Here is a 26,444-nt window from a genome sequence, read left to right as displayed (position 1 = left end):
TATGTACATCCATGATTGTTTATGAAATTCATTAAATACATTTTTGTACATTTATAGAAACAGGTATTTTCTGTGATATCTTCTCAAGTTTCTCCTTTAAACTGAACATTGTTGCTATGGCAAGGAAGAGAAAAATGTGAATTGTTTTGCAGCCATGGGGATAGCAGCTGCTCTTAACTGGTATGGCATAGTCATTTGAAGAAAAGTTTAGAAAATGATAGATACTTTTAAAGAAACTTTTAAAATATTTCTGCAAATGTATTTTATTGTATTCGTTTTATAAACTATGGCAAGCTGAAATGGCGCTAAATAAAAGCTTGAGTTCTTGTTTTGATATGGTTTTTCATCTTGGCTGAGTGGTTATGGAAAAACAAGGTTTGTATGTGTAGCATCCCCTATGTTGAGCTTGCGTCCCATCTACTCTTGTGAATTGACGGTTGTTCTATGACGCGTTCCATAGATGTGCTGGTAGACCTTATATGGGCTTACCAAATCATCCTAAACCCCTGAGCACACCAATGAATAAAATTGGAAATCTAATACTAGTGTCCCTAGCAGTAATAACTGAGATGTAGACATAATTTTTTCTTGGATTATGTCAGAATAAATTTCTAGTTTCACTAAAGAAACAGAGAACATTTCATATTTGCCTGTTTGGAGACCGGTGATATGCTGATTCTCCGTAAGCCATATACATAAAATCAATTTTAACACAGCGTTGACATAAAGTCCATGCTTGCCTCGACTAGAAAGCCAAACAAATCAATTCATTTATAAGACGTTTTCTTCTCACCACTGCAAGCTGTCGTGTTACCATTCGCATCTGGCACCTTCCCATGTGAAATCATAATTTTCCACTGATTTCCAGCTATGGACCCATACGCTCTGTTTATTAAAAGTGAATTAATCTTGAGTGTCAGGGGATGGTAGCTCCCACACAGGGCTCATTGAAGAGCTAAAGACTTTAGTTATAGCTCTGATTAGAAATGAAAAGCATTAAAGGTACTTTAACTCCTGACCTCATCTTACATTTACATAAGGATGTGTGGATATTTTTTTTTTTTTTTTTTCAGAAAATAGGAGAGAGAATCAAGTTTAGTTTATAATGATATATTTTTCCATTAAAGAAGTTATTACTGTAGGTCCAGGTGAATATCTGAATTGGAACTTGCATGAATTCATTTTCAAATTTAATAGCATATTGTGACTGTTATCCTACCACAATGAGAAAAGAGCCAGTTATTTTATAGGCTAATCTGTCATGAATGAAGGCGCTGTTCAACAATGCACCCTCCTTTCTTTGATTGATGGGCAGCACACCTGTTCCCGGATGGCTCAACATCATTAGTGGAAACATCACCACTCCATGGTAATGTTTAACCCATCACGGCTGCTTCATTCAGAAGATGTCAACCAATTGTTAGGTAGCCTGTTGGATTGGGGGAAGGAGAGGAGATGGATATTTTGGAAAAGAGAAAAAATGACTACTGTATTTGGGGAGGAAATGGAGACATACTATATTGACAAAAGTATTGGTCAGCCTGCCTTTCCACGCACATGAACTTTAATGGCATCCCAGTCTTAGTCCATAGGGTTCAATATTGAGTTGGCCCACCCTTTGCAGCTATAACAACTTCAACTCTTCTGCGAAGACTGTCCACAAGGTTTAGGAGGGTGTCTATGGGAATGTTTGACCATTCTTCTGGAAGCTCATTTGTGAGGTCAGGCACTGATGTCGGACGAGAAGGCCTGGCTCGCAGTATCCACTCTAATTCATAGGTATTCTATCAGGTTGAGGACTTTGTGCAGGCCAGTCAAGTTCCTCCAGCCCAAACTCTCTCATCCATGTCTTTATTGACCTTGCTTTGTGCATTGGTGTACAGTCATGTTGGAACAGGAAGGGGCCATCCCCAAACTGTTCCCACATAATTGGGAGCATGAAATTGTCCAAGATGTCTTGGTATGCTGACTCCTTAAGTGTTCCCTTCACTGGAACAAAGTGGCCAATCCCAACCCCTGAAAAATAACCCCACACTAAAGTCCCTCCCTCCACCAAACTTTACACTTGGCACAGTGTAGTCAGGCAAATACAGTTCTCCTGGCAACCACTAAACCCAGACACATCCAGACAGAGAAGCGTGATCTGTATCTCCAGAGAACACGTCTCCACTGCTCTAGAGTTCAGTGGCAGTGTGCTTTACACCACTGCATCCAACGCTTTGCATTACACTTGATGATCTAAGGCTTAAATGAAGCTGCTCGGCCATGGAAACCCATTTTCATGAGGCTCTCTATGCACTGTTGTGCTAATATGAAGGCCACTCGAAGTTTGGAGGTCTTTAGCTATTGACTCTGCAGTTGGCGACTTCTGTGCACTGAGCACGTCAGCATGCGCTGACCCCACTCTGTCATTTTACATGGCCTACCACTTCGTGGCTGTGTTGCTGCTATTCCCAGTTGCTTGCACTTTGTTATAATGCCACTAACAGTTGACCGTGGAATATTTAGTAGCAAGGAAATTTCATGGATGGACTTATTGCACAGGTGGCAACCTATCACGGTACCACGCTTAAATTCACTGAGCTCTTGAGAGCATCCCATTCTTTCACAAATGTTTGTAGAAGCAGTCTGCATGCCTAGGTGCTTGTTTTTATACACCTGTGGCTATGGAGCTGATTGGAACACCTGAATCCAATGATTTGGAGGGGTATCCCAATACTTTTGGCAATATAGTGTAGCTGCTGGATCTAAGACATAGGTGGTGGTTAGCACGTTAGTGAAGGGAGAGACAGTTGGCAAGGAAGAGGCAGTGACTGGCACATTTGAGGAGGAAGAGGCAGTGGCTGGTGCATTTTAGCATGGAGAGGCAGTGACTGGCACATTTGAGGAGGAAGATGTGAAGGCTGGCTAATTTGAAGAGGGAGCGGAGGTGTCTGGCACTTTTGAGGAGGGAGAGGCGATGATTGGCACTTTTGAGGAGGGAGAGGCGATAGCTGATGCTTTTGAGAAGGGAGTGGCGATAGCTGGCGCTTTTGAGGAAGGAGAGGTGGTGGCTGACACATTTGGAGAGGGAAAGGCAATGGCTGACTTATCGGGGAAGGAAGAGTTGGCAGCAAATCGAGTTAGTCCCATATGTACCAGTTACACGTCTTTCAAAGATCCACTTTGAATATAGCTCAAAAAAAAGTTCCAACATCCTTGAAAACTGGTTACATTGCCGTTATCTGTAGAATATGCGATGAACATTCAGCACAGACACCTTCTTAATGCGAAATATAATCATCTTTATAAATGCAATCTTGCAGCAAAGGAAATCAATGACTTGTCAGATAAGCTGCTATGCTAAACCTGTTTGTTTTTTAATGTGTTTCAGTCTTCTCGATGCCGAGCTTTGTTAATATTCCAAAGGCAAAAGTTTGTGAGCTGTAATCTCGAGAAAAGACAAGCATGACATCTGGTACACACCTGTGGTTTTATGGAGAGGAGATCTCCTCCATGTTTAATTCAAGGCTGTGAGGGATGCAAGGAAGGAAATTTCTGTGTTTCTGTTGGCTTTCATCTACATTGCCCTACGTTAGACCATGTTTTTCTTGCAAATTGAAGCCTTTTTTTTAATTTGATGATTAATATACCTAATATATCAAGTGTAACATCTATCATTTATATTTCTTTGTTAGGTGGTGATTCCACTCTTAGTACTAACATTAAAAGAAAAAACTCCAGTCCAACTAAAAAAGATTTTAGTGTTTTAAAAGACGAGTTGTTAAAATCATTAAATCCAATAATCTCTTTGTTGTATTTGGAATTCATACTGCTGTAGGCCACACCTGAATGATGAAACTCTATCCCTTTTGTCATGTGATTACTATTGTTATGTTTTTTGTTTTTTTTAAATGGCGAATGCTAGAATCTACAATTGGTTACAGCTTAGGGTAGGGGTGTCAAACTGGCGGCGCTCCAGCTGTTTCGAAACTACAAGTCCCATCATGCTTCTACCTGTGGAAGTCATACTTGTAACTGTCAATCTTGCAATGCCTCATGGAACTTGTAGTTTGGCAACAGCTGGAGGGCCACCAGTTTGACACCTGTGGCTTAGGTCTTCATGTAGGACACTGCTAAGCTGTGCAGACCATCAGAACAGATTATTTCATGGCCCTTAAACTGAGAAAAGTTCTTCTCCCAACTTACCCTTCCCTCGACTCTTGGTTCGAATCTCGGCCAGTTCAGCAGGGACCGGCTAAGATCCGAACCATGTATAGGCAGGCTGAATGTACCCAAGTTGAATGATTGGACACAACCAGCCTGTTGGATCTTACATGCAATTATTGCTAGCAGCGTCGGGAGAACACAATGGTTCTGCGGGAGGGATTCACCTTTGGTTGCAGGAAAGAAAATCGCTCCATCTATGGCCAGCTTAAGGTGCATATGTAGCCACTACTGTCCAGAGGGAAACAATAAAACCGGTTTTATTTTAGCCAATTTTAACGTTTGCTCTACAAGTGTCATTATGATAAATCCCTCACTGTAGCCTTCAAAAAATCCAGTTCTACTACAGAGTTCTAAATATCACATTGCTTTGAGCTTGGTGATAATTTGCTCAGGCAGCACACAATTCAAGAGGAGGGATTGTACTTGTGTATTTCATATCCAGAAGGCTGAGTTTTTAGAAGGTCTACAGATATAAATTGGTCCTCTATAAGGCGAACACCACGCTGTCTGCAATAGCATCTTTTTTCACTTAAACCATTCACCGACATGAGGAATGGAACTTGTTCAAAAAAGCATTACCAATTATCTAATGTGCCTAGGGAAGCATGATGACCAAAGACAGCGTTTGGTGAGATGGCCAATACTCTGAAGGTAAGAACAAGCATTTTATGGTGGCTGCATTACAACAGTAGTTCTAATTTGCTTAGTTAGTAGTATTTAGTGACATTCAACTGGATTTGTTCTATAATGTTGCAGATTTTTTTTTGCTTATCCTAACCACTTCTTCAGCTCCAGTGAGTCAGGAACATCCTCCAGCATTGATATCCATGTGGGTTCATCATTCACCTTCATCTAATCACCATGGAACTTGTCAAGGCAAATGTTATAAGTGCTGGGGTATGTCACTGAAACTCAGAGCTGGAGAAGACGCTTGGATAAGCAGCGAAATGTCTTCAGCATTACAGAGCAAGTCCAGTTAAATGTGACCAACTGCTACTAGTTATACCTTGATTTGGATAGATGAGAACCTCAACAGACATCTTGATTTGCTTGATGTAATATCACATATTCCCTTTTAGTTTTTGTTATTAAAAATTATGTTGTATATCTATTTTAGTTCTTTAATTTTCATCCTTGACTGTTCTACCAGCTAATCAGGGTGCCAAAAACAGAGTGCATATAATATTCAGTCAGGTGTCTTATGTTTATTATGCTACTATCAGCCTGACAATGTGTTACCACCTTTAAGTAGAAGGCTAATAAATGGGTAACAGTAGAGTTAGGAATGAGTGAAAGTATCGGCTGGGGCTTTTAGAGTAGTGTGCCCAGCTCCATATTGCTGTTTGCTTGGTGTGATTTAGATTGTGCTGTTTATGTTGGAGTGTAGCAATTCGTGTTGTCTTGGAAATTCTATTAAATTTATACTTCCATTTATCCAAAATGATTTTCCAGACTTCATTTCATGCTAAATCATATGGCTATTAGCCCCAGAACAAAGCAATTTCTTAGCTCCTATATTGTAAGCCTTAGCGGTCAGCTGGCTATTTTCATACAGTAATAGACACAGAGCAGGGTAATATTACTGTGTAAAACATGCCTCAACCTCTATAATGTTTTCATATTCCCCTCTCTGTCCATTCTTCAGGGGGTCTCCATGAAGGTGAAACTCTGCATGTGGGTTGATTACAAATGGGGTCTGTGCTGTGTTTATAAAAAAAAAAAGCCCTTTGTTGGAAAGCGTATAATAATGATTTTAAGCAGCGTTATTTTACTGATGTTTTGTATTTTTTTTTCAGTTATCTGCATAATATCACAAATAAGCATATTTTACAGACAGCATTTATTCAGTTTAAAATCATAAGAGGTAGCCTCCCTGACGGTATTCCCGAATGTAGCTCGGGGTAAAGTTTCAGTACCAAAAGCGGTAACCCCGAGCTACACTCGGGCTTACCATGCGGCGCTGCTCCGGGATCTGTTCTTCACTTACCTTGTCCTGCACTCCCACGATGTCCCTCCTGCGGTGTCCCTGGAAATGTAATCCGGCAGATGCCGGCATCTGTCATCTGGTTTCCATCCCCTGCGAGCGTCGGGACGTATGAGGGACGGAACAGCGGGAAATTTGAAAATGACAAAAAGTGGCATTCACTCAATACACTAAAATCACATAGTAAAACATTCCTGTATCAAACCATTTCACATACATTTTGTCCTGAGTGCTTTGTCCTGTGCCCTGCCTGCATTTTTACTGTTCTTTCTGCCTGGAAACTGAGAAAAGTCCATGGCGTCCAAAAAGTGTCCCTTTAAGTCAAAACTTGCAGAATTGAGTGATGATTCGTGGGGAAATTCATCATCAGACACTGAAAACGATTTTGCGACTATGCTCAGTGATGTGCGAACTTGGCGCTATATTTCAAATTTCAGTGTTTTTTGGTTTGATTATATTATTAAATTTATTATTATATTATTATTTTTTATGATTATTTATTAAATTATAATTTATGATTTTGTGTTTCATATTTTATCATACCGGGATGTTTACTAGACTCGTGTTCGGACAGATTTCAGTGAGTTATTCCTAAAAATTACAGGCCTACAATAAAAAAAATACATATTTCCATGCAAAAAAATGTACCACTTTGAGCACAGAAATATGGACATAATCAGACCGCTAGGGAGGTTAAAGTAAGCCTGTGCTTTGTCTGTGCAGGTGGAAAAATGAAAAGGTGAACACCCTCCCCACCCTGGTCCTGCTGTACTTACCTCCAGGAGTGATTAGCTGTCAGTGCCCACACAGCCGTTGTAGAGGTCTGTGGATGTGAAATCCTTGCTGTTCTTCCCTGTCTTTCTGTAAGGCGTTCGGGACAAATCAAAGCAGTCACGTGCTGGTGTTGACCTACCAGATTTTCTCTGGTCTGTCCCGGAAGCCCTACAAAAAGAAGGGGAAGAAGAGTGGAGATTCCAAATATAGGTGCTACATGGGGCACTGAAGCTAATCACCCACAGATGTAAGTGCAGCAGGGGGTGGAGGGTTTCATTTTTTCTGAAAAGGTGTACTAACCTTTTAAATACACCGTACTCCCTTTTCCCTAGCTACTCACCTTCTGTTTGCTGCCTCGTTTGGCCACGAAAGTGAAGAAATCCTTTTTGTCCTCCAAGTTCACGGCCTTAAGCACACGAGCTAAAGACTCACTCTACCCTCACAAGGTAGTGCAAGGACCCAGAGGGGCATCATAGGAGGAAGGGTAGGTTGTCATGTGCTGCCCTCCTCTCTGGGTATTTTGCCTCTTGGTGGGTAAATGAAGTGGTGTGAGGCAAAGGGAATATGAGTATATGCAGGGATGGGTGAGCATTTCAGCAAATATGCTGGTTTGCCTTGCATAGACCAAAACATGGGTTTTACTTAAAAGAGACACTCGCCTTGCAAGTACTTTCTCACAATCGGTGAAAATACAAGGTACGTTCAGGAATAGGGGAGCTTGTGACCACCTCCCTTGCAACAATGTTTGGGTAAAGTAGACAATCATTAGGACCAAGCTCTACTGGCAAAAGCTGACTCTACAGATTTTTGTGCTAGGTTGAACAAAGGCAGGAACTGTAGTAGAGCACTGGTAAGGGGATCCTGTAGGGGAGAGGGCCTTTACAAAGACATCCTTACTCTGCCACCAATGGGCAAGGTGACAGTGACTCTTTAACCCTTTGAGGACCAAGGGACGTATTTGTCCCATGTTTGTAATTGCGTGTATCATCTGATTAAGAACTTAAAACTTTTTTTTTTTGGTTTGAGTCAAAATATTGGTTCTTATCAACAAACAACAAATGGATCTAGCTTTTTGCCAATTATTTCATGAAATGGCTTAGTTACAGCAACTGAAGTGTACGAACTTTAAAAACAAAAAAAGTATTCTTTTGGCGTTTCAAAACCTTACGGTCCTCAAAGGGTTAACTATGCTAGCAGGAATGAGTCCCTCCTCTGTAAGTCATTCTACAGTACTTGTTATGTGATCTCCCTGCTGTACTCATTTTTTTCACAGCAGGTGTTGATATTGGAGTCTCCAGACAGGTGCCAATTTTGCCTTGTAGTCAATCCCTACTGGTTGCAAGTAGTAAATATGAAACTGTCATATGCAATATTACATTTTTATCTGCCATAGCACTATAAAAGTTAAAAATTTTGCATCACAAAATGGGTTCTTGAAGCCCCAATTCTTGTCCCAAGCTATTATAGGCACAGCTTTCAAAATCAGTTGCCTACATCTTTGTGGGTGCTGAGGGCAAATCCAGATTACTTGACATCTTGACAGACTTTGTCCTAGCCAATCCCACCACTAGGATCTGGCTACTGATTGCAATGATCTTGCTGTTACAGAGAAGAGTACAGTGATAGCTTCGCCTTTCTTTTCTTGAGTTGGACATGCTGAATGATGACATCCTGAGGAAGGGCACAAGAGAAAAAATAAAAATCGTGCATGTAAACCTGGCAGTTGCAGGTTATAGAACACCATGTAACGTATGCTGTCCTCCCTCTAAAAAAACAAAATTAGGACGATTATGTGCATTTTAGCATTTAATGGTTCTTCGTGAAGTTCTCTTTTCAAGATGATTGCAGCTGTGAGACCCTTCGCCCTTCAAAATATATTTTCAGGTGTTTATTCGCTTTTTAAAAGGTAATTAACGTTTGTTCTGTATTGACTAAGTGCCATCAGCGGCGCACACACCCTACCTCAGGCTGACCTTGATCTGATTTTGACGTAAGTGGTCACATCCACCTCTCTAACGACAGTGTTACTCTTGATGCTTGGAAGGTGTTACTGAAATGAATTACTTTATAAAGTTGTAAATAAAAGACTTTCCAGAGCCAGACTGCATTAAGTAAAATGGAATCGCTAAGCGGCCATGATATATCTCTTTTTTTCTGCAAAGTAAATAGTTGGCTGCGCCTCCAATGCTGTCAGACACCTCATTTTTGTTAATAAATTATGTCCTTAAAGTGTGACAAATTATGCGCACTTGTATGTCGAACTGTTGGATTTGTACTCTACGCTTTTTGACTTTGATAAATCAGAATACATTAAGCAGTTTAAATATTTTTTGCCGTCTGAGATTTTTGGATTGTTTTCATCTATTTAGTTGGTATTTCCTATATTTATATAGCGCTTATGTATTCTGTAGCACAGGGGGCTCTTCACTTCAGTCCCTAATCCAAGGAAACTTCAGGTTTAAAACTGAACTTCAGGCAAACCGCTAAATACACAAATGAAACACATATGAAGGAAATTTTACTTTTCCACCCAGTTATGGGATTTACATAGCAGAGTCCTATCTGGCAGGCCAGGAAACCTGACTTTTTCTTCTACTGCAATTAGGTAGCATTTGCAGGTCTCATCCCTACCACATCTTATGCAAAAGTTATAGTTTAAGGGCTCTTTCACACTTGACTGTTTTACCAACGCTTGCCAAACGCCCCTATAGCGTTTGGCAAGCATTGGTCCGGCGTTGGCGGAGCGTTTTTTAACGCTCGGCAAACCCTCCGCAAATGCCGCATGCGCGGTTTAGCGGAAGTTGCTAGGCGTTTGCCGAGCGTTAAAAACGCCCCACAAACGCCTATAATGAAGTTTGAATATTGTTACCGCTCCGCAAATGCCCCTCAACCGCGTAGCAACTGCACCGCAAACGCCGGCCGGGCGTTTGCGGAGTGGCACCATAGACTAGAATAGGAGGCTTCAACGCCTCCTGACTCGACCAGAGGCGTCCGTTTTGCCGCGACGCTACCGCTCCCGTTAGAACAGCACCATGTGCTGCAATGGGCAGAATTGTCCGAGGCATTTGGGAAGCGGTAAAAACACTTCCCAAACGCCTTTCTGCCTCTAGCAAACAAGGCTAGTGTGAACATAGCCTAACTCATGTACACTATGATGCATAAATATGGTCATAGGTTGGATAAATTCCATTAGTTCTGTCGCCACAAAGCTGTTTAAAATAGTATGGCAGCCGTGAGTTGATGACTTGGTCACCCTTCACACCGCTGCGAGTTAAAATCGCGTGGTTTGTGTGCAATTTCATCGCAATTTCAGGTGCGATTTCTGAAGACTTTATTGCTGCTTGTGAAGGTTTTCAATGATTTCTTGCAATTTGCAGTGTGATTTCCATTATATTCTATGTATTTGAAATCGCAACAAAACTGCAGTAAAAATAATGAAAGAACTACTTTAGAAATCATGCTGTAGCAAATCACAAATGTTAAGACACTGATATTCACATTTAATTGGATGTGATTTCAGGTGCGATTTCAATTCCCAAATCGCACCGCTATGACCAGGCACTTGGGGTCCATGCACAGTAGCTTTAAAAAAAACACTGCTCCCAGAGGCGTTTTAGTGCTTTTTTTTTTTTTTTTTCTTGTGCCTTTAGAAGCCGTGAACACTTTCCTATGTGTCCATGCACATTAGGTAGTCTAGAGGTGGTTTTTTTCAACTCCGCATTTAGATACAGAAAAAAAATCCTATTGGCTTATGTTTTTGAGAACATTTCTAGCAGAAAAAAGCTAAACCCTTCTAAATTCAGATGCCTGGCATTTCCCCATGCCCCCCCCATGTTTTGTTGTAAAAACTCTGATAAACGCTACTGCTCCTAAATTCTGGCACAAAAACGCTAAATATAAGCCTTTTTTTATACAGTGTTTTCTGTGAAGGTAACTAGCTTTTTTTTTTTTTTATTTATATTTTAAGTTCAGTGGACCCTTAAACTCTGACGTTTCCGATTTTTTGAGTATCTCTGGTGTAATCCGCTTTTACTAAAAGTAAAAAAGTAAAAGTGATTCTGTTTGTAGCTTGGGTGCTCTGCATGTCCCCACCTACATACATCATTGTTCTCCTAGTGTGGAGGGTTTGGAGCCGCAGCCACTTTCCACTTTTGACCGATTTACTACTTCCCCATTATAAATGGAGATATCTTTTTCCCAAAGTTGCAGTTAGACATACTTACGAATAGCAGCACTAGGGTTGTCGTATTGAATCCCTTCTCCTATATTGTAAACTCGAAAGAGCAGGGTCCTCGATCCCCTCATGTTTTGCATTGTATTGGTATTGTTCTGTCACATGTTCTGTCCCCCTTTGTAATGTACAGCGCTGAGCGAACTATTAGCGCTTTATAAATACTGTATAATAATAATAATACCATGGTGCTACTTGACTTGAGTTTGCATGTTCACCCAGTGGTGGGGGATGTGTGGTAAAAACGCATCTCATCTATAGGGTTTTATGCCCCCCAAACTGCAAATGGAAATGAGCCCTTAATGTTCTGAGCCCCGTATAAGGCTGCTTTCACACTGATGCAGTGCTGTTTACCCACACCGTAGGTGCAGTGCAGTTCACCTGTGGCTTTCCTATGGGTTAGCTGTGCTTTGCCATAGACATCCCTTATGTCTTGTGGATGTGGTGCACTTTCTGCAAGCGCACCAAAGCTCCTGCATTCACTTTGACGTCGAGGGCCACAGGTTTAGCACCCCTGGTCTACATGGTGGTTTAAATGCAGGTTGCCGGTTTGCAGCAATACTGCACTATGTGGCAGATGGCAATATTCAGGGTCCATTTTTAATTGGCCCTTTAGGCCTCATGCACACATCCTAACATCACCATTGTGATGCAACTACACTGCGGATACCTGTATCTAGGACACCAAGTGTTCTGATCAGTAGAGGACATTCATCCTGTACAACTCGGTGGTTACCTGTGATTGGGGACAGATGGATCACCCTTGGATGCAAAACAGCAGCAACCACTTGACCCTAACCACAGCCATTGACAGTCCTGGCTACTTTCAGGTGCTGTTGAGTTGTTCAGGCACCATATATCCGAGACGTAGTTACCAACAGTGCACTTGCCAAACCAATGGGACATTAGGACATGTGAATGAGGTCTGCGTGATTTCTGAGTTAGAAAAATGACCCTGTGTTTGTTGTACATGAATACATGCTATTCTTTAAGACTCTCTCTCGAGTGCTTAACCCAAATCCTTTCTCTTCCTTAACAGATGCAGATCTTCTCCTACAATCCTGATGACTTTGATAGCTTTGGCGCAGCCATTTTGGATAAGAGACTGATTGCAGCAATGTCTGTCTTTTTTCAGGTAAGTCACCAATATAACCTCTTTAGATCTTATATCAATGGGCTTTGGGGTTTGCGTCCATGGGCAGACACAGCTTGATTTTCAGTACATTTCACTTGCATTGAATCAGTTAAGAGGCTTCTGAGATCATTCAGAATTCACTGATGGGCTCACTTGACCTTCAGTTGATCTCCTTTTGACCTGAAGTTGGCCTGCTTCAAGTTGCTTTTGATTGGTTTGTATGGGAAGAGAAGAGTAGCAAAAAAAAAAAAAAAAAATCAGCGAAGGCCCTAATATAGTTAAAGGGGTTATCTTTGCTTATGGAAAATATTTCAGTGTTTTTATTCAGACTTTTAGTTTGTGTTTTTTTTCAAATGTGTAGCTATGCATTAAATGCATACTTAATTTTTCCTATACATTGAACATGTTTTTACTGTAATCTTCTTGATCATTTGAAGAAATCCTTCTACTTTTATGCTTCTGATACTTTGTAGTTCATGCTATCTCTGTCTTGCAAGGGAATTTCAGAATTGGCTTTAAAGGAAATCTGTCATGGGAGACACATGGAAGCTGCTGGTGCTAAACGATTTTTTCAATACTAGTTTCCATGGCTGTCTTCTTGTTTTAGTACTTTGAGTTACTGACCAAGGTAAAAAGTAGATAAAGAGTTAGCCTTCACTGACCTGCCTACTTCTTCCAGGTCCATGACTTAGAATTTATTAAAACTCATGGGTTAATATAACAGGCAGTTGACATTTTCATACAAAGGTCAGCAATGACAACCAATATACATCAGTCATGACAAGTTTACTTTAAAGCAGAGCTCCAGGCAAACAGCTAAATGCACAAATAAAATACAACCAACTCCTCTCCGAAGGATGAAACAGCCAAGTCCAGAACCTCACATCTACTCCTTCTGGAACCTTGCCCATGCAGGCCAAGGTGACTATCTTTGGAAGGGCCTTCTCCGACTCAGATATACTCCTCCTACACAGCTCTTTACCCCTTCCACAGCCAGCGAATATTCTCAGCATTTCCTACTAAAAAGAATGTGATCTGCTCTTCTGTGATGGTGCCTGGGCCCAGCAGTCAATTGCTAGGGCCAAGAGTTATCACATGACCGGGTGAGTGACATCACCACTCCTCTGGGTCACCACCAATTTTAGCACTGGCTGCAGAGGAGCATTGAGCTGCTTGGGGTGCAGGTAAGGGGAGTATAAGGGGGTCACTGATGCCCTTTCCAGAGAAACTGTTGGCTTCCCCGTATGAGCGAAGGGGACAGTATCTCTTTAATTGTGCTCGAACCTGCGGGTATACGCAAAAGCTCTGATTTTTAGTCTTTGAAGCCAGTAAAACTTCATTATATTGACAACACAACAAGGAAGATTTATATGTTAAATACAAACAAGCCTGTGCTGTGTTATAATGATGTTATCTCTGCAGTTGATTTGGATAGAAGCCTGTATACACCCTAGCGGCCATAATAACCTGTTTACCAGGTACAACCCCTGCGTGCTTTTGGTTGCAAGCCCAGAATACGTTAAGACTAGCAGATCCCCTCTGCTCATTTTCTCGCATAGCTGTATTCTCAGTTTGCATCTAGAGCAGTTTAACTTAACAGTGGCGGTATTAATACACATAATTGATTCCTTATTGTGAACTTTGTCAGAAGTTTTGGTTTCCTCGACTCCAGGGGCATCGTAGATGGAAGATGGAGTGTTGTACAGTAGTGACACAGAAGTGTGATCAATGCGTGGTGAGGTGTTCATGCTGTTAGATTTTATTTTTTTGCATTGTTCCATTACTTAGGGCGTATTCTTTCCTGTTAAACCACATACCTTACCTCCCACTTTGCTTTTATGGGGGTAGTAAGTGTACTAGCAACATCCGTGGAAGCTATTTTAAAGTATTGTCTTTTTTCAACTCTACTAAATCTTTCAAGAGAGACATTGATAACTACTGGTACTGATGTCCATGGGGGGGACCTTAGCACCCAACCCCTTACCTTAATAAGACTGACAGCAGCATTGCAATCTTAATTAAAAAAAAAAAGCAATAACTTTAGTAGTAGTGACTTTCAGGTTTCTGCTAGGATTAGTCCCCCTGTTCTGCTTCCCCCAGCGAACGGGCCCCCTTCGCTGACATATAGTACTGTGCATCAAGTTATAGGCAGTTGTCAATTAAGCATTCTTTCAGAAATAGAAGTGTTCATAGTTTATTTTTATCAATGAACAAAATATAAAGTAAATGGACAGAAGAGGAATCCAAATTGAATCAGTATTTGGTGTGACCACCCTTTGCCTTCAAAACAGTATCATTTCTTCTAGGTACACTTGCATACAGTTTTTGAAGGAACTCAGCAGGTAGGTTGTTCCAAACATCTTGGAGAGCTAACTGCAGATCTTCTGTGGATGTAGGCTGCCTCAAATCCTTCTGTATCTTCATGTAATCCCAGACAGAGTCGATAATGGTGATATCAGGGCTCTGTGGGGGCCAAACCACTTCCAGGACTCCTTGTTCTTCTTTACACTGAAGATCATTTTTAATGACATTGGCTGTATATTTGGGGTTGTTGTCCTTCTGCAGAATAAATGTGGGGCCAATCATACGCGTCCTACATGGTATGGCATAATGGCGAAGTATCTCCTTGTATTTCTCTGCATTGAGGACACCATTGATCCTGACAAAACCTCAATTTGCAGAAATGCTGCCCCAAACTTGTAAGGAAGCTCCACCATGCTTCACTGTAGACTGCATATGTTCATTATTGTATTGATCTCCAGCCCTTCAGTGAACAAAATGCCTTTTGCTACAGCCAACTATTTCACATTTTGACCCATCAGTCTAGAGCACCTGCTGCAATTTTTCTGCACCCTAGTTCCTTTGTTTTGCTGCATAGTTGAGTCACTGATCCTTGTTTCCATATCGGAGGTATGGCTTTTTGGCCGCAATTCTTCCATGAAGACCACTTTTGGCCAGACGTCTCTGGACAGTAGATGGGTGTACCTGGGTCTTACTGGCTTCTGCCAGTTCTGTGCTGAGGGCACTTCTGGAAATCTTCCAGCGTCAATGGGAAGTAAGCATGATGTGTCTTTTATCTTGGCCTCTGACCACTGTGTCTACTGTCTTCAGCATTGCTCGTTTTATTCTGTGCTTCTTCAAAGGAACTTGATTCATTGATTTGATGCTGGTTTAAAGCCAAGGAGTAGTCGCACTAAATATTAATTTGATTTAGATTTGTCTTTTGTTCGCTCACTTTGCATTTTGTAAATTGAAACAAATAAACAAAAATATATATATATTTTTTAAAGCATTCTTACGTTACAGCATTTCTTTACACTTGCCTATATCTTTTGCACATTATTGTATCTAAAAAAAACAAATCAGCTGGCTGCTTCTTCCTTTTCCTGTGTTGACCCACCACATGATGTATGCATTTGATCTTGCACATGTGTCATAGGATGCAGATTGTTATGGAATATTAAGTTCTGCTGGATCATGCACAAAGCATGTGCCAATATCACATGTGCCATTCAAGACACAGCACACTTTGTTCTATAACAACCCGTGCCAGATCTCCTATGGTACATATGCCGTATGAGGTCCAGCATGGTTTGTTATCCATTATTAAACTACCCCAGGTCAACCTACTACGTATTGTACAAGATCTGGTGCAGTTTGTAATAGAATAATATGATTCTCTACAGCACATTGAGCAAGATCTCCCAAATATTTAGGGATGTTCATGTAAAGGTGAAAGCAATATAGTTTTTTGTTTTTGAGGGGTAAGAATCCACTCTGAATTCTGACTTCTGCTGCTTGGAGCTCTTCCTGTGGACAGGCCCAGATTTGTAGAAAGACATACAGATCAGGTAATGGCAAGAATTTAGGAAACGGCTGACATTCCATTTTTGTTTTTTAATATGATGCAAGTTTTCTGGAAAAAATATTGAGAACATTTCAGATAAAAACATTTTACAGTGATGTAAAGTAATTGGGATAATGAGGTAACAGCTAAATATTTTCTGTGCCTGCCCAAAAGGAAAATTGGAACAGGTACACGCACAATATGTTTTTTTGGTGGTCCTGTTCTAGAGACTATTATAATGGGTTACATTTTGATGCATTTAATGCAAGAAGTGGGAAAGGTGGGGACTTTTTCATCACTGATTTGTTTTTAAAGCAGAAATCCATCTGAAAATTGGAAAAGAAAAAAAAGGTAAGCTTAACCACCTCCCATGTATATAAACTGCCAGACGGGAGCAGTGCAGGAGGGGGTTGCCATTCATAAATGGTGCTCCGCCATTGTAACCTGTGCGTGCTCCCTGGGAGCGCGCGGCACTGTGATCTGGTGCCCGCTGTGGACGGAGGACACCGATCGCTGTATGGGACCTTTGTGTGAGGTCTCAATCATGTGATCACTGATTGGCCAATCAGTGATCACATGAATAGCAGTAAGCAAGATGTCACTTCTGACATCATTGCTTACTATGTGTGAAATCTGTGAATGATCACATGGTACAAGGCTATTCACAACAGCCTCGTACCATGTGACAAGCTGTGACCAATCTCAGCTCTCACAGTATTTCTCAATGGCTGCAAGAATGCAGCTAGAGACAGAAATTATTGCTTTTTCAGCCTTTATGGGTGTAAAAGTAATCAGTGTAAAAAAAAAATCTACATCACCCCCCACAAGTAGTACAGTGTCACTATGGTGACACTGTACTGCTAGGGTGACAGTATGTAAAAAAAAACAAAAAAAAAAACCATAAATAATAAAATAAAATGTAAAAAACATTTTTGAAAAATTATAATTTTTGATTATAAACTAATTTGGGTTATTTTTTTTTACTAAAAAGATAACTGAATACATTTTGGCCAATATTTATGATGAAATATTATTTATTTGCTAAATTTTATAAGAAAAACCCTCATTTTTTCAAAATGTTTGGACTTTTTCATTTTATATAGCAAAAAATAAATAAATACCAAAATAAAGCTTTATCTGTCTCAAAAAAATGCTAAAATATGGGTACAGTGTTGCATGAACTCGCAATTGTCATTCAAAGTGTGACAGCGCTGAAAGCTGAAAATTGGCCTGCACAGGAAGGGGGTGAAAGTGTCCGGACTTGAAGTGGTTAAAATAAATATACATGAGGATATGGGAATTGGGTTTCAGCAAACTTTAATGTTCAAGCGAAGGTCCACTTTAACATTCTCTCTGCATGGGGAACCATGTGTAAGTAGGCTGCGGGAGTCAAGGGATTAAACTAGCGGAGTGCCAGAAACTAAGCGAGAGCGTCAAATGCGATCCAAAAAAACAGCACTTTGACATGCCTGCTTCTTTTGTATTTTTATAGAGTTTATGCCTTTGCTGGTTTTTCTGGTCTACAATTAAAAATTAATAAAAGGATTTGTTGGCCTTAGCCATTCTGAGTGTGCCTGACTACATATAAATACATATAAAAAATGTATTTGTAGAACTAAAGCTTACTTGCTAGCAGCAAAAGTTAAGTAGCAGTCCAGCTCTGTCTGATTTGATCAAACTTTGATTTGAAAAGGTATGATCGGCTTTTCCGACTTTTCCTTTCTCTGCCTCGCCATTTAAGTCCTAAAAGGTATTCTGCTCCAGGTTGGTATTAAGAATTGTTTTTCTATTATTATTATTATTATTGTAAATCCTCCCTTGTAATTTGGTGTCCCTATGCAAACCTTAAATTTTGAGCTGCCTTTTTTTGTACTTTTTTGTTTTTTCCTTTTACCGGGGACACAAACAAAATAATGGAACGTATCACAGTTGCTAGCGTTAAGTGCTTGTAGCTCCTGGGCTTCTGTCCAAATTGCGCTGGAATACTAGCTGTGAGTTAACAATGACTCTCTCGGGACAAGTCGCTTGCTCAAGTCTGTTTACTGTAGCTCGGCTGCTTGTCTTTCATCAGCAACAGGCATTGTGCTTTAGATGCAGCGGCGGCCTCCTTTCTTCGTTTGACTTGCTGCGTGGCCGCTATCTTTAGCCTTTTGCCAGTTCAGCTTTAGTCTAAATCTTTTCTAAGTAGCTCTTTCCATTATTAATGCATGCATTTGGGAATTAAAGTAAACCCATCACAAATCGGGAAGGTTCAAGCAGAGGGTTGGATAAATGCATATTCAGATGTAACTAAAAAGTACATATGAGAGCGATCAATGGATTAAGAAATATTGGAACTTATGTATAAGGGTTACGTTTTTTTGTAATTTTATGTTTTTGCAAAAGTCCCCTGCGCCCAAACTTTAAAAAAAAAGTCTGTTTTTTTTTTTACTAAAGTTTACTTAACCCTTTGAAAATTTATAAAATGCCATTTTGCTACACAAACAACCCACTTACAATATGCCAAGCAGCACCTAGAGGAGTGATGGGGCCAAAAATGAACATTATAGTCAAAACCATAAACGCTGTAGATGACCCAACAAGGCCTTTGAAGAGAAGCCTACCAGCGCTGAAGACAAGCCAACAAGGCCTATGAAGAGAGGCCTACCAGCGCTGAAGACAAACCAACAAGGCCTATGAAGAGAGGCCTACCAGCCCTACTGTGAAGCATGGAGTTGGATCTCTTTTTTTTTTTTTTTTTTTTGGAGGGGTGTGAGGTACAGCAACAGAAGTAATTTTGTAAAAAAAAAAAAAAATAGGACAACAATGTGCAGCCTGAAAGCTGCACATAGAGCGTACTGGGCCTTGGGTATGGATATTGTTACATTGGAAAGTCCAAGTTCACCCTTCAGCAGTAGACAGTAAAGGTTCTGGAGTGGCCTTCATTATCGCCTTACTTCAACAGCCCTTTTGAAAAGATCTCAAAGAGTTAAAACTAGACAGCCAAAGAATTTACCAGATGAGGCTTTTTAGCCAAGGAGATTGGGCAGCTTTACCACATGAGAAAATAAAGGCTTCATTCACAGCTATCTCAAAAGCCTGAAAGCCTTAATTGATTCTAAAGTGGACACGACCCGATATTAAGCACTAAGGATAGGCAAACCTCTGACCAGGACCATTTTATTATTTTCCTTCTGTTCTTTGATGCCTAATAGTTTAATGGACCAAAACATATTTCTTTTAAAAGTTAAAGTGTTACTAAACCCAGGACCCTGCATTCACTATATCTGGTCTCCCACAGTACACAGAACATGGAAGTGCAATTATTTTAGTAAATATAAACTGCTAAATACCTTTTCTCATCAGTAGTTAGAGCAGTCTTGTGACTTCTATCAGTATCCAGCAGAGCACTGGTTAAAGCATGTAGGACGAGTTTTCATTCTCCCCTGATTGTTCTATGAGGTTGCATGACCTTATTGTATCCGGACAGCACTGATTGTCCCTGTGCTGATTACATACACCCTCCCAAGAAAAAAAAAAAACTCTCTAGCAATACATACCAAACTGAACATGTGCAGCTTGTCTCTAATGTTCTGTTCAATCAGCAGATGGATTGGGGACTGTGGAAGAAGAGGAGGATCAGAGAAGACAGGATCAAACTTTTTTACACAATGTGGAAGAATAACCTCTTAAAGTGTTACTAAACCCAGGACCCTGCATTCACTATATCTGGTCTCCCACAGTACACAGAACATGGAAATGCAATTATTTTAGTAAATATAAAAACTGCTAAATACCTTTTCTCATCAGGAGTTAGAGCAGTCTTGTGACTTCTATCAGTTTCTGGCTGAGCATTGTTTAATTCTGTAGAAGAAGTTTTCATTTTGCTCTAGGAGGATGCAGTACCCCTGACCTCTGTCTGGACAGTGCTGATTGGCCCTCTGCTGATCACTTGCACTCTCCCAAGAAAAAGAAGAAAAAGAAACCTCTTTGGCAATACACACTAAACATCTGCAGAGTGATTCCACACAAATGCTTTATATGGAGATAAGAGGGGGGCACTGGAAGAAGGGGAGGATCAGTGAAGACAGTATCAAACAGCGTTTTTACATAATGCAGAGGATAAACAAGCATGGTTTACTGCATATCCAGACTGATTTTACTTTTGTGGGTTTAGTAACACTTTAATTTGTTTTCTTTAAAAAATGGTCCACATGCAAGGTCTTCCAGTGGTCTATAAACTCACAGCTGTACATACTGTACATAGTTATATTTTTATTCCAAGGGTCTTCTGGATGATCAGTGACATCACAAATTGATTTTCCAGCAGTAGGCAGTCCTTACTGCTGCATGTTATTGTGCTCACTTTTAGATGTCAAAATGCATTTGCGTACAGTAATACTTTGAGCCCAGGCTGTCTAATACCTCCCCAAATGAGCTGGTCAATGACCGCTTGGGCTCAGAGAAAATGGGTTGAATAAAGCTGGCTGTCATTAAACCTGGCAGACTGAAGACATTTAGTGGTGGAAAGTAATATTTTCAGGAGACAGCTCTGGATTGAAGGTGCATATCGCAGCAAAAGCTGCTATCTTAATGATACTGTACAGGACACAGGCTGAATAATCATAAACCTTGGGTTATAGGTTGGTACCTTCAGGTGATTGGACACTGGCAACTTTTTGAGAACCCACCATGGGTATTTCCCCTTATACCCACTCTGAGTCTTCGGATAATATCACTGGACTATCAATTTATATTTTTTTTTCTAACCCAGCTTTAAGTATTGCGCTGCTTTTTCTCACCTACCCAGTCTACCTGTAGGTCACTGGACCCATATAGAGGCTTACCGTGTTTCCCCGAAAATAAGACCTACTTACAGGTTTCCTTCTGGGTGAAATATAAGGCATCCCCCCGAAAATAAGGCCCCCCTAGGCTCTGTCTCGTAATGAAAATTAATTTACCGTAAACTGGTTGCTAGGGCCGCCCCAACTGGCATCTAGCAACCAGTGACGTCACTGCTGTGTGGAGGCGGAGCGGAGGTCGGAGTGAGCGGGAGAGAGATGCGTGTAGATGAACAGGAGGATCAGAGCGGACGGGACGCGGCGAAGGTGGTGAGTGCTGGTCTGTCTCTGGTGACACCGCCCTCATGATGACTGAAGGTTCTCAGTCAGTGGCAGACCCTGCTCCAGCCCAGGTCCAGGCCCCAGGGGGGAAATGTCTGATAAAGGGGCGGGGGGGATGTCTGGTGAAGGTGTTCAGTGGCACATGGGTGGGGGGAGGGGGATCACTTAAAATGACACAGGAGGATCAGAGGGGGCAATCAAAATGACACAGGAGGATCAGAGGGGGCAATCAAAATGAGACAGGAGGATCAGAGGGGACAATCAAAATGACACAGGAGGATCAGAGGGGACAATCAAAATGACACACAATGACAAAATAAGACATCCCCTGAAAATAAGACCTAGTGCATCTTTGGGAGCAAAAATTAATATAAAACACGGTCTTATTTTCGGGGAAACAGGGTAGATGGAAAGTGGTTGTACGCAGAGTTGTAACTTCATGTGATGGGGCCCTTTAACCAAATCAACAAATTACCCCTCTCTCTCTGTTCTCCATTTTGTATGGAATTCCTCTTGTGCGTATACTTACTTTTTTCAGAACGATTTTATAGAGGTTCCTACTTTTTATTTACATTATATGGATCAAAATTTATTTGCCAAATACTGGCAAAATCTAGCAGTCCTAAAATCCCCCATGCCTGTAGTGATACACTTAGACCAAGGATGGGATTACTTTGCCCGACGTCTTGAAAGTGCCTGTTCCAGGGCTGTCATCCTTTACCACTCACCGGGTTGCATACTTCCATATTAGACATCATGATACCTGATGTGTACATGTAAATTCCAGGTCAATTACTTAGTAGTGAAGTAAGGATCAGCATGAACCCCAGAACTTGGACTTGAAATGCCAAGTCATCAATTGATAAATTCCATTGGATGGTAGCCAAACCAAAATCCACACTGACTTCTGCTGGATTCATTTCATCGTACAAGTGTAGATTTGAGAAACCCGCTTTAGAAGTGCTTGTATGCTGGCTGCTTACCAGCGTGAATAACTGAACATTGATGTGCATATTATAAATATTACATGTTTAGTGGGCTTTATGTTCAGTCCCAATACTGGAACGTAATACAGAATGGATTTTATTAACCGGCCAGTAAACAGCCGTTCTCAAAGTGCCACACATCATTTGCTCCTGTGCTGCCGAATGTTTTATGATAAGTGAAAGTAGCTGAGTTTTCGTTTTGTGCTATGATTATTATTCTTCAGAAGAGGGAAACTTGGCGTCTGCTGATATTCATTAGAGCAATCTGAAGTGTCTTAAAGTGGCACTCCAGTTAAAACAACCTTTCTTGACTGCAATAAGACTTTTAAATCCAAAGTAAAAAGTCCTTTGCTTTGAGAACGTTAAAGTGTTATTAAAGATTGAGATTCTGATAGCAGGACTTTCTTATCAGCCATGATTTTATGACCATCCAACTAATATTGAATAGGTCCCCCTTTTGCTACCATATCAGCCCTGACCCATTGAGGCATAGATGCCACGAGACCTCGGAAGATATGCTGTGGAATCTGGCACCAAGCTGTCAGTAGCAGGTCCTGTAAGTTGAAAGGTGGGGCCTCCATGGATCAGACTTGTTTTTCCAGCACATCCCACAGATGTTTGATTGGATTGAGATCTAGAAAATTTGGAGGCCAAGTCCATCACCTCAAACTCATTGGTTCCTCAAACCATTCTTGAACCATTTTTGCAGGGCTCATTTTCCTGCTGATAGACCACTGCCATCAGGGGATACCGTTTCCATGAAGACGTGTACCTAATCAGCAATGGTGTTTAGGTAGGTGGTATATGTCAAAGTGACACCCACATGAATGGCAAGAACCAAGGTCTCCCAGCAGAACATTTTCCAAAGCAATACACTGCCTCCACCGGCTTGCCTTTGTCCCATAGTGCATGCTGGTGCCATCTCTTCCCCAAGTAAGCGACACACATGAATCTGGCCTTCAACATGATGGAAAAGAAAATGTGATTCATCAGGACACCTTCTCCAAGCTCCAGTCCTAATGCTTATGTACCTATTGTAGGTGCTTTTGATTGTGGACACGGTCAGCATGGGCATCCTGACTATCAGCCCCATACACGACCTATTTCTTTGCCCATTTTTTTCTACTTTCAACACATCAACTTCAGGGGCAACATTTTTACTTGCTCCCTAATACATCCCACCCACTTTCAGAAATTATTGTAATGAGATAATCAATGTTATGCGCTTAACTCACATGTGTCAAACACAAGGCCCGTTTGCCCAATCTGGCCTGCCAAGCCATTTCATGTGGCCTCTGCACCCAGGGCTTTTTCTCAGCCAGAATGTGTTGACAAGGAAAGCTTTCCTCTCAGCGGCTCTCACAGATCCCTGCCTGTCCTGCACACACTCATTGCAGGGAAAGATGCCAACCAATGATTTCCCTGCAAATGACAGAGAGTCGGAGCCACGTACACTGCCAGGAGGTAGAAGTGAAGATGTGGACAGCCTGTGAAAGAGAGCTGAACTCTGCACTCTGTACGTAGCACACTCCTGAACTCTGCACTCTGTACGTAGCACACTCCTGCACTCTGTACGTAGCACACTCCTGCACTCTGTACGTAGCACACTCCTGCACTCTGTACGTAGCACACTCCTGCACTCTGTACGTAGCACACTCCTGCACTCTGTACGTAGCACACTCCTGCACTCTGTACGTAGCACACTCCTGCACTCTGTACGTAGCACACTCCTGCACTCTGTACGTAGCACACTCCTGCACTCTGTACGTAGCACACTCCTGCACTCTGTACGTAGCACACTCCTGAACTCTGTACAGTACATAATGCACTTCTGATTTCTGTATGTAGTGTTCTCTTGAACCCTGCACTCTGTACGTAGCATACTCCTAAACCCTGTACTCTGTCCATAGCGTACCCCGGATCCGTGCACTCTGTACGTAGCGTACCCCTGCACTGTGTACGGAGTGTACCCCTGAACCCTGCATGCATTGTTTTACAGATACAACCAGCCCTTTAAGGTCAACCATAATGGTGATGCGGCCTGTGATGAAATTGAGTTTGACACCCCTGATGTAACCTGTAAGTGGTCATAAAGTTGTGGCTAATCAGTGTACATGTTCTTGTGGTTTTTCTTTTTAGGTTTTTCTCCTGTTTGCGCTCCTAATACTGTCCACAGAACACAGCGCCCAAACTCAGGTATGTAAGTGCCCCTGGTGCCTGTTGGACGTATAGAGCCACTGGAGTTTCCACTTTGTATGTACTCCCATTTGAAGAGCATGTTTGCGCACAGCCACTCCCAATGTTGCATAGGCAGCACAAGAGAACGAACTAAAGCTCGAAAATTACTGTTGATCACCTCTGTGGAGGAGAGGGAGATGCACAGATTTGGTTCTGTGCCTCCCATGCTGTCTATGTGCAGGGATGGGAGAGGCTGCAGGTGAGTTTGTTTGAAACCGAAGCACATGAAGTGGTGGGTCTGGATGGGCTGCACAGATCCTGGCAGGCACATGGGGCACCAGCATACCAAAAGTTGGGCCGCACTGCTAGGGGACAGTATAAGGAGCAAACACAGGAGAGAAATAATAATAATAAAACCGCAATAGCATGTAGGTTCTGCTATCTAATGGCTTTAAAGTATTACTAAACCCCTGTCCCTGCATTCACTATATCTGGTCTCCCACAGTACACAGAACATAGAAATGCAATTATTTTAGGAAATATAAACTGCTAAATACCTTTTCTCATCAGAAGTTAGAGCAGTCTTGTGACTTCAGCAGAGCACTGGTTAAAGTTTGTAGGAGGAGTTTTTTTTCTGCTGTAGGAGGATGTGAAACTCTTGACCCTCTGTCTGGACAGTGCTGATTTGGCCATGTGCTGATCACATGCACTCCCCCAAGAAAAAAAAAAGCCTCTCTAGCAATACACACCAAACTGAGCATGTGCAGGTGACTACAGATTCAGTGTGTATCATTTGTTTTTTGTTTTTTTCTTGGGAGAGTGCATGTGATCAGCACATGCACTCTCAACAAGAGGAGGGCAGAGAAGACAGGATCAAACAGCCTTTTCACACAAGGCAGTATATACTCACAGCGAGTATAACTAGCATGCTTTACTGCATATACAGACTGATTTTTCTGTTGTGGGTTTAGTAACACTTTAATATCCCTGTAAAGAAATGTGATAGTGACAGGAGGACTGGGAACTAGGACCACACAGTTGCACAGACACAGTATTCATAGCACTATTTCCAAGGTAACCGTCACATACCAATTCCAGTCTGGTCTGGACATCGAAGTTTTAACCTCCCTGGAGGTATTCCCGAGTGTAGCTCGGGGTAAAGTTTCAGTACCACAAGCGGTAACCCCGAGTTACACTTGGGAATACCTTGCAGCGTTGCTCCGGGATCTCTTCTTCACTTACCTTGTCCTGTGCTCCCGCGATGTCCCTCCTGCAGTGTCCCCTGTAATGTCCTCCGGCGGTTCCCGGCATCTGTCTTCTGGGTTCTGTCCCCTGCGAGCGTCGGGACGTACGGGGACGGAGCGGCGGGAAATTTGAAAACGACAAAAAGTGACATTCACTAAAATCACATAGTAAAACATTACTGTATCAAACCATTTCACATACATTTTGTCCCGAGTGCTTTGTCCTGTGCCCTGCCTGCATTTTTACTGTTCTTTCTGCCTGGAAACTGAGAAATGTCCATGGCGTCCAAACAGCGTCCCTTTAGGTCAAAAGCGGTTTTAGACCGGCTAGAGAACAGCGATAGTAAATCAGAACCACTTGCAGAATTGAGTGATAATGATTCGTGGGGAAATTCGTCATCAGACACCGAAAACTATTTTGCGACTGAGCTCAGTGATGTGCGAACTTGGCGCTATATTTCAAATTTCAGTGTTTTTGGTTTGATTATATTATTGAATGAAATTTTTTATTATTATTATATTATTTTTTATGAGTATTAAATTATCATTTATGATTTCGTGTTTCAAATCTTCACATACCCGGGATGTTTACTAGACTCTTGTTCGGACAGATTTCAGTGAGTTATTCCTAAGAATTACAGGCCTACAATAAAAAAACGACATATTTCCATGCAAAAAAAGTACCACTTTGAGCACCGAAATATGGACATAATCAGACCGCTAGGGAGGTTAATAGGCTTTGGCCATGAAAGGG

At 41.5% G+C, this 26,444-nt stretch overlaps 1 protein-coding gene across 2 annotated transcripts in view; it reads left to right on the top strand.

Moving 5' to 3' along the window:
- The window catches only part of PTPRG (protein tyrosine phosphatase receptor type G), a 715,101-nt gene that overhangs the window by 378,207 nt on the left and 310,450 nt on the right, over positions 1-26,444 (top strand). For both annotated transcript variants that reach the window (XM_089682035.1, XM_089682036.1), the window contains exon 5: positions 12,238-12,333. In XM_089682035.1, coding sequence (XP_089538161.1) covers positions 12,238-12,333 — 96 coding nt within the window. The remainder of the gene's footprint in view (positions 1-12,237; positions 12,334-26,444) is intronic.

This window comes from Staurois parvus, unplaced genomic scaffold, assembly GCF_062004578.1.
Source record: "Staurois parvus isolate SC_StPar_1 unplaced genomic scaffold, SC_StPar_1.0 ptg000283l, whole genome shotgun sequence".
Classification (NCBI taxonomy): Eukaryota; Metazoa; Chordata; class Amphibia; order Anura; family Ranidae; genus Staurois; species Staurois parvus.
The sequence above is the reverse complement of the archived record's forward strand: the minus strand, read 5'-3'. Positions and strand labels throughout refer to the sequence as shown.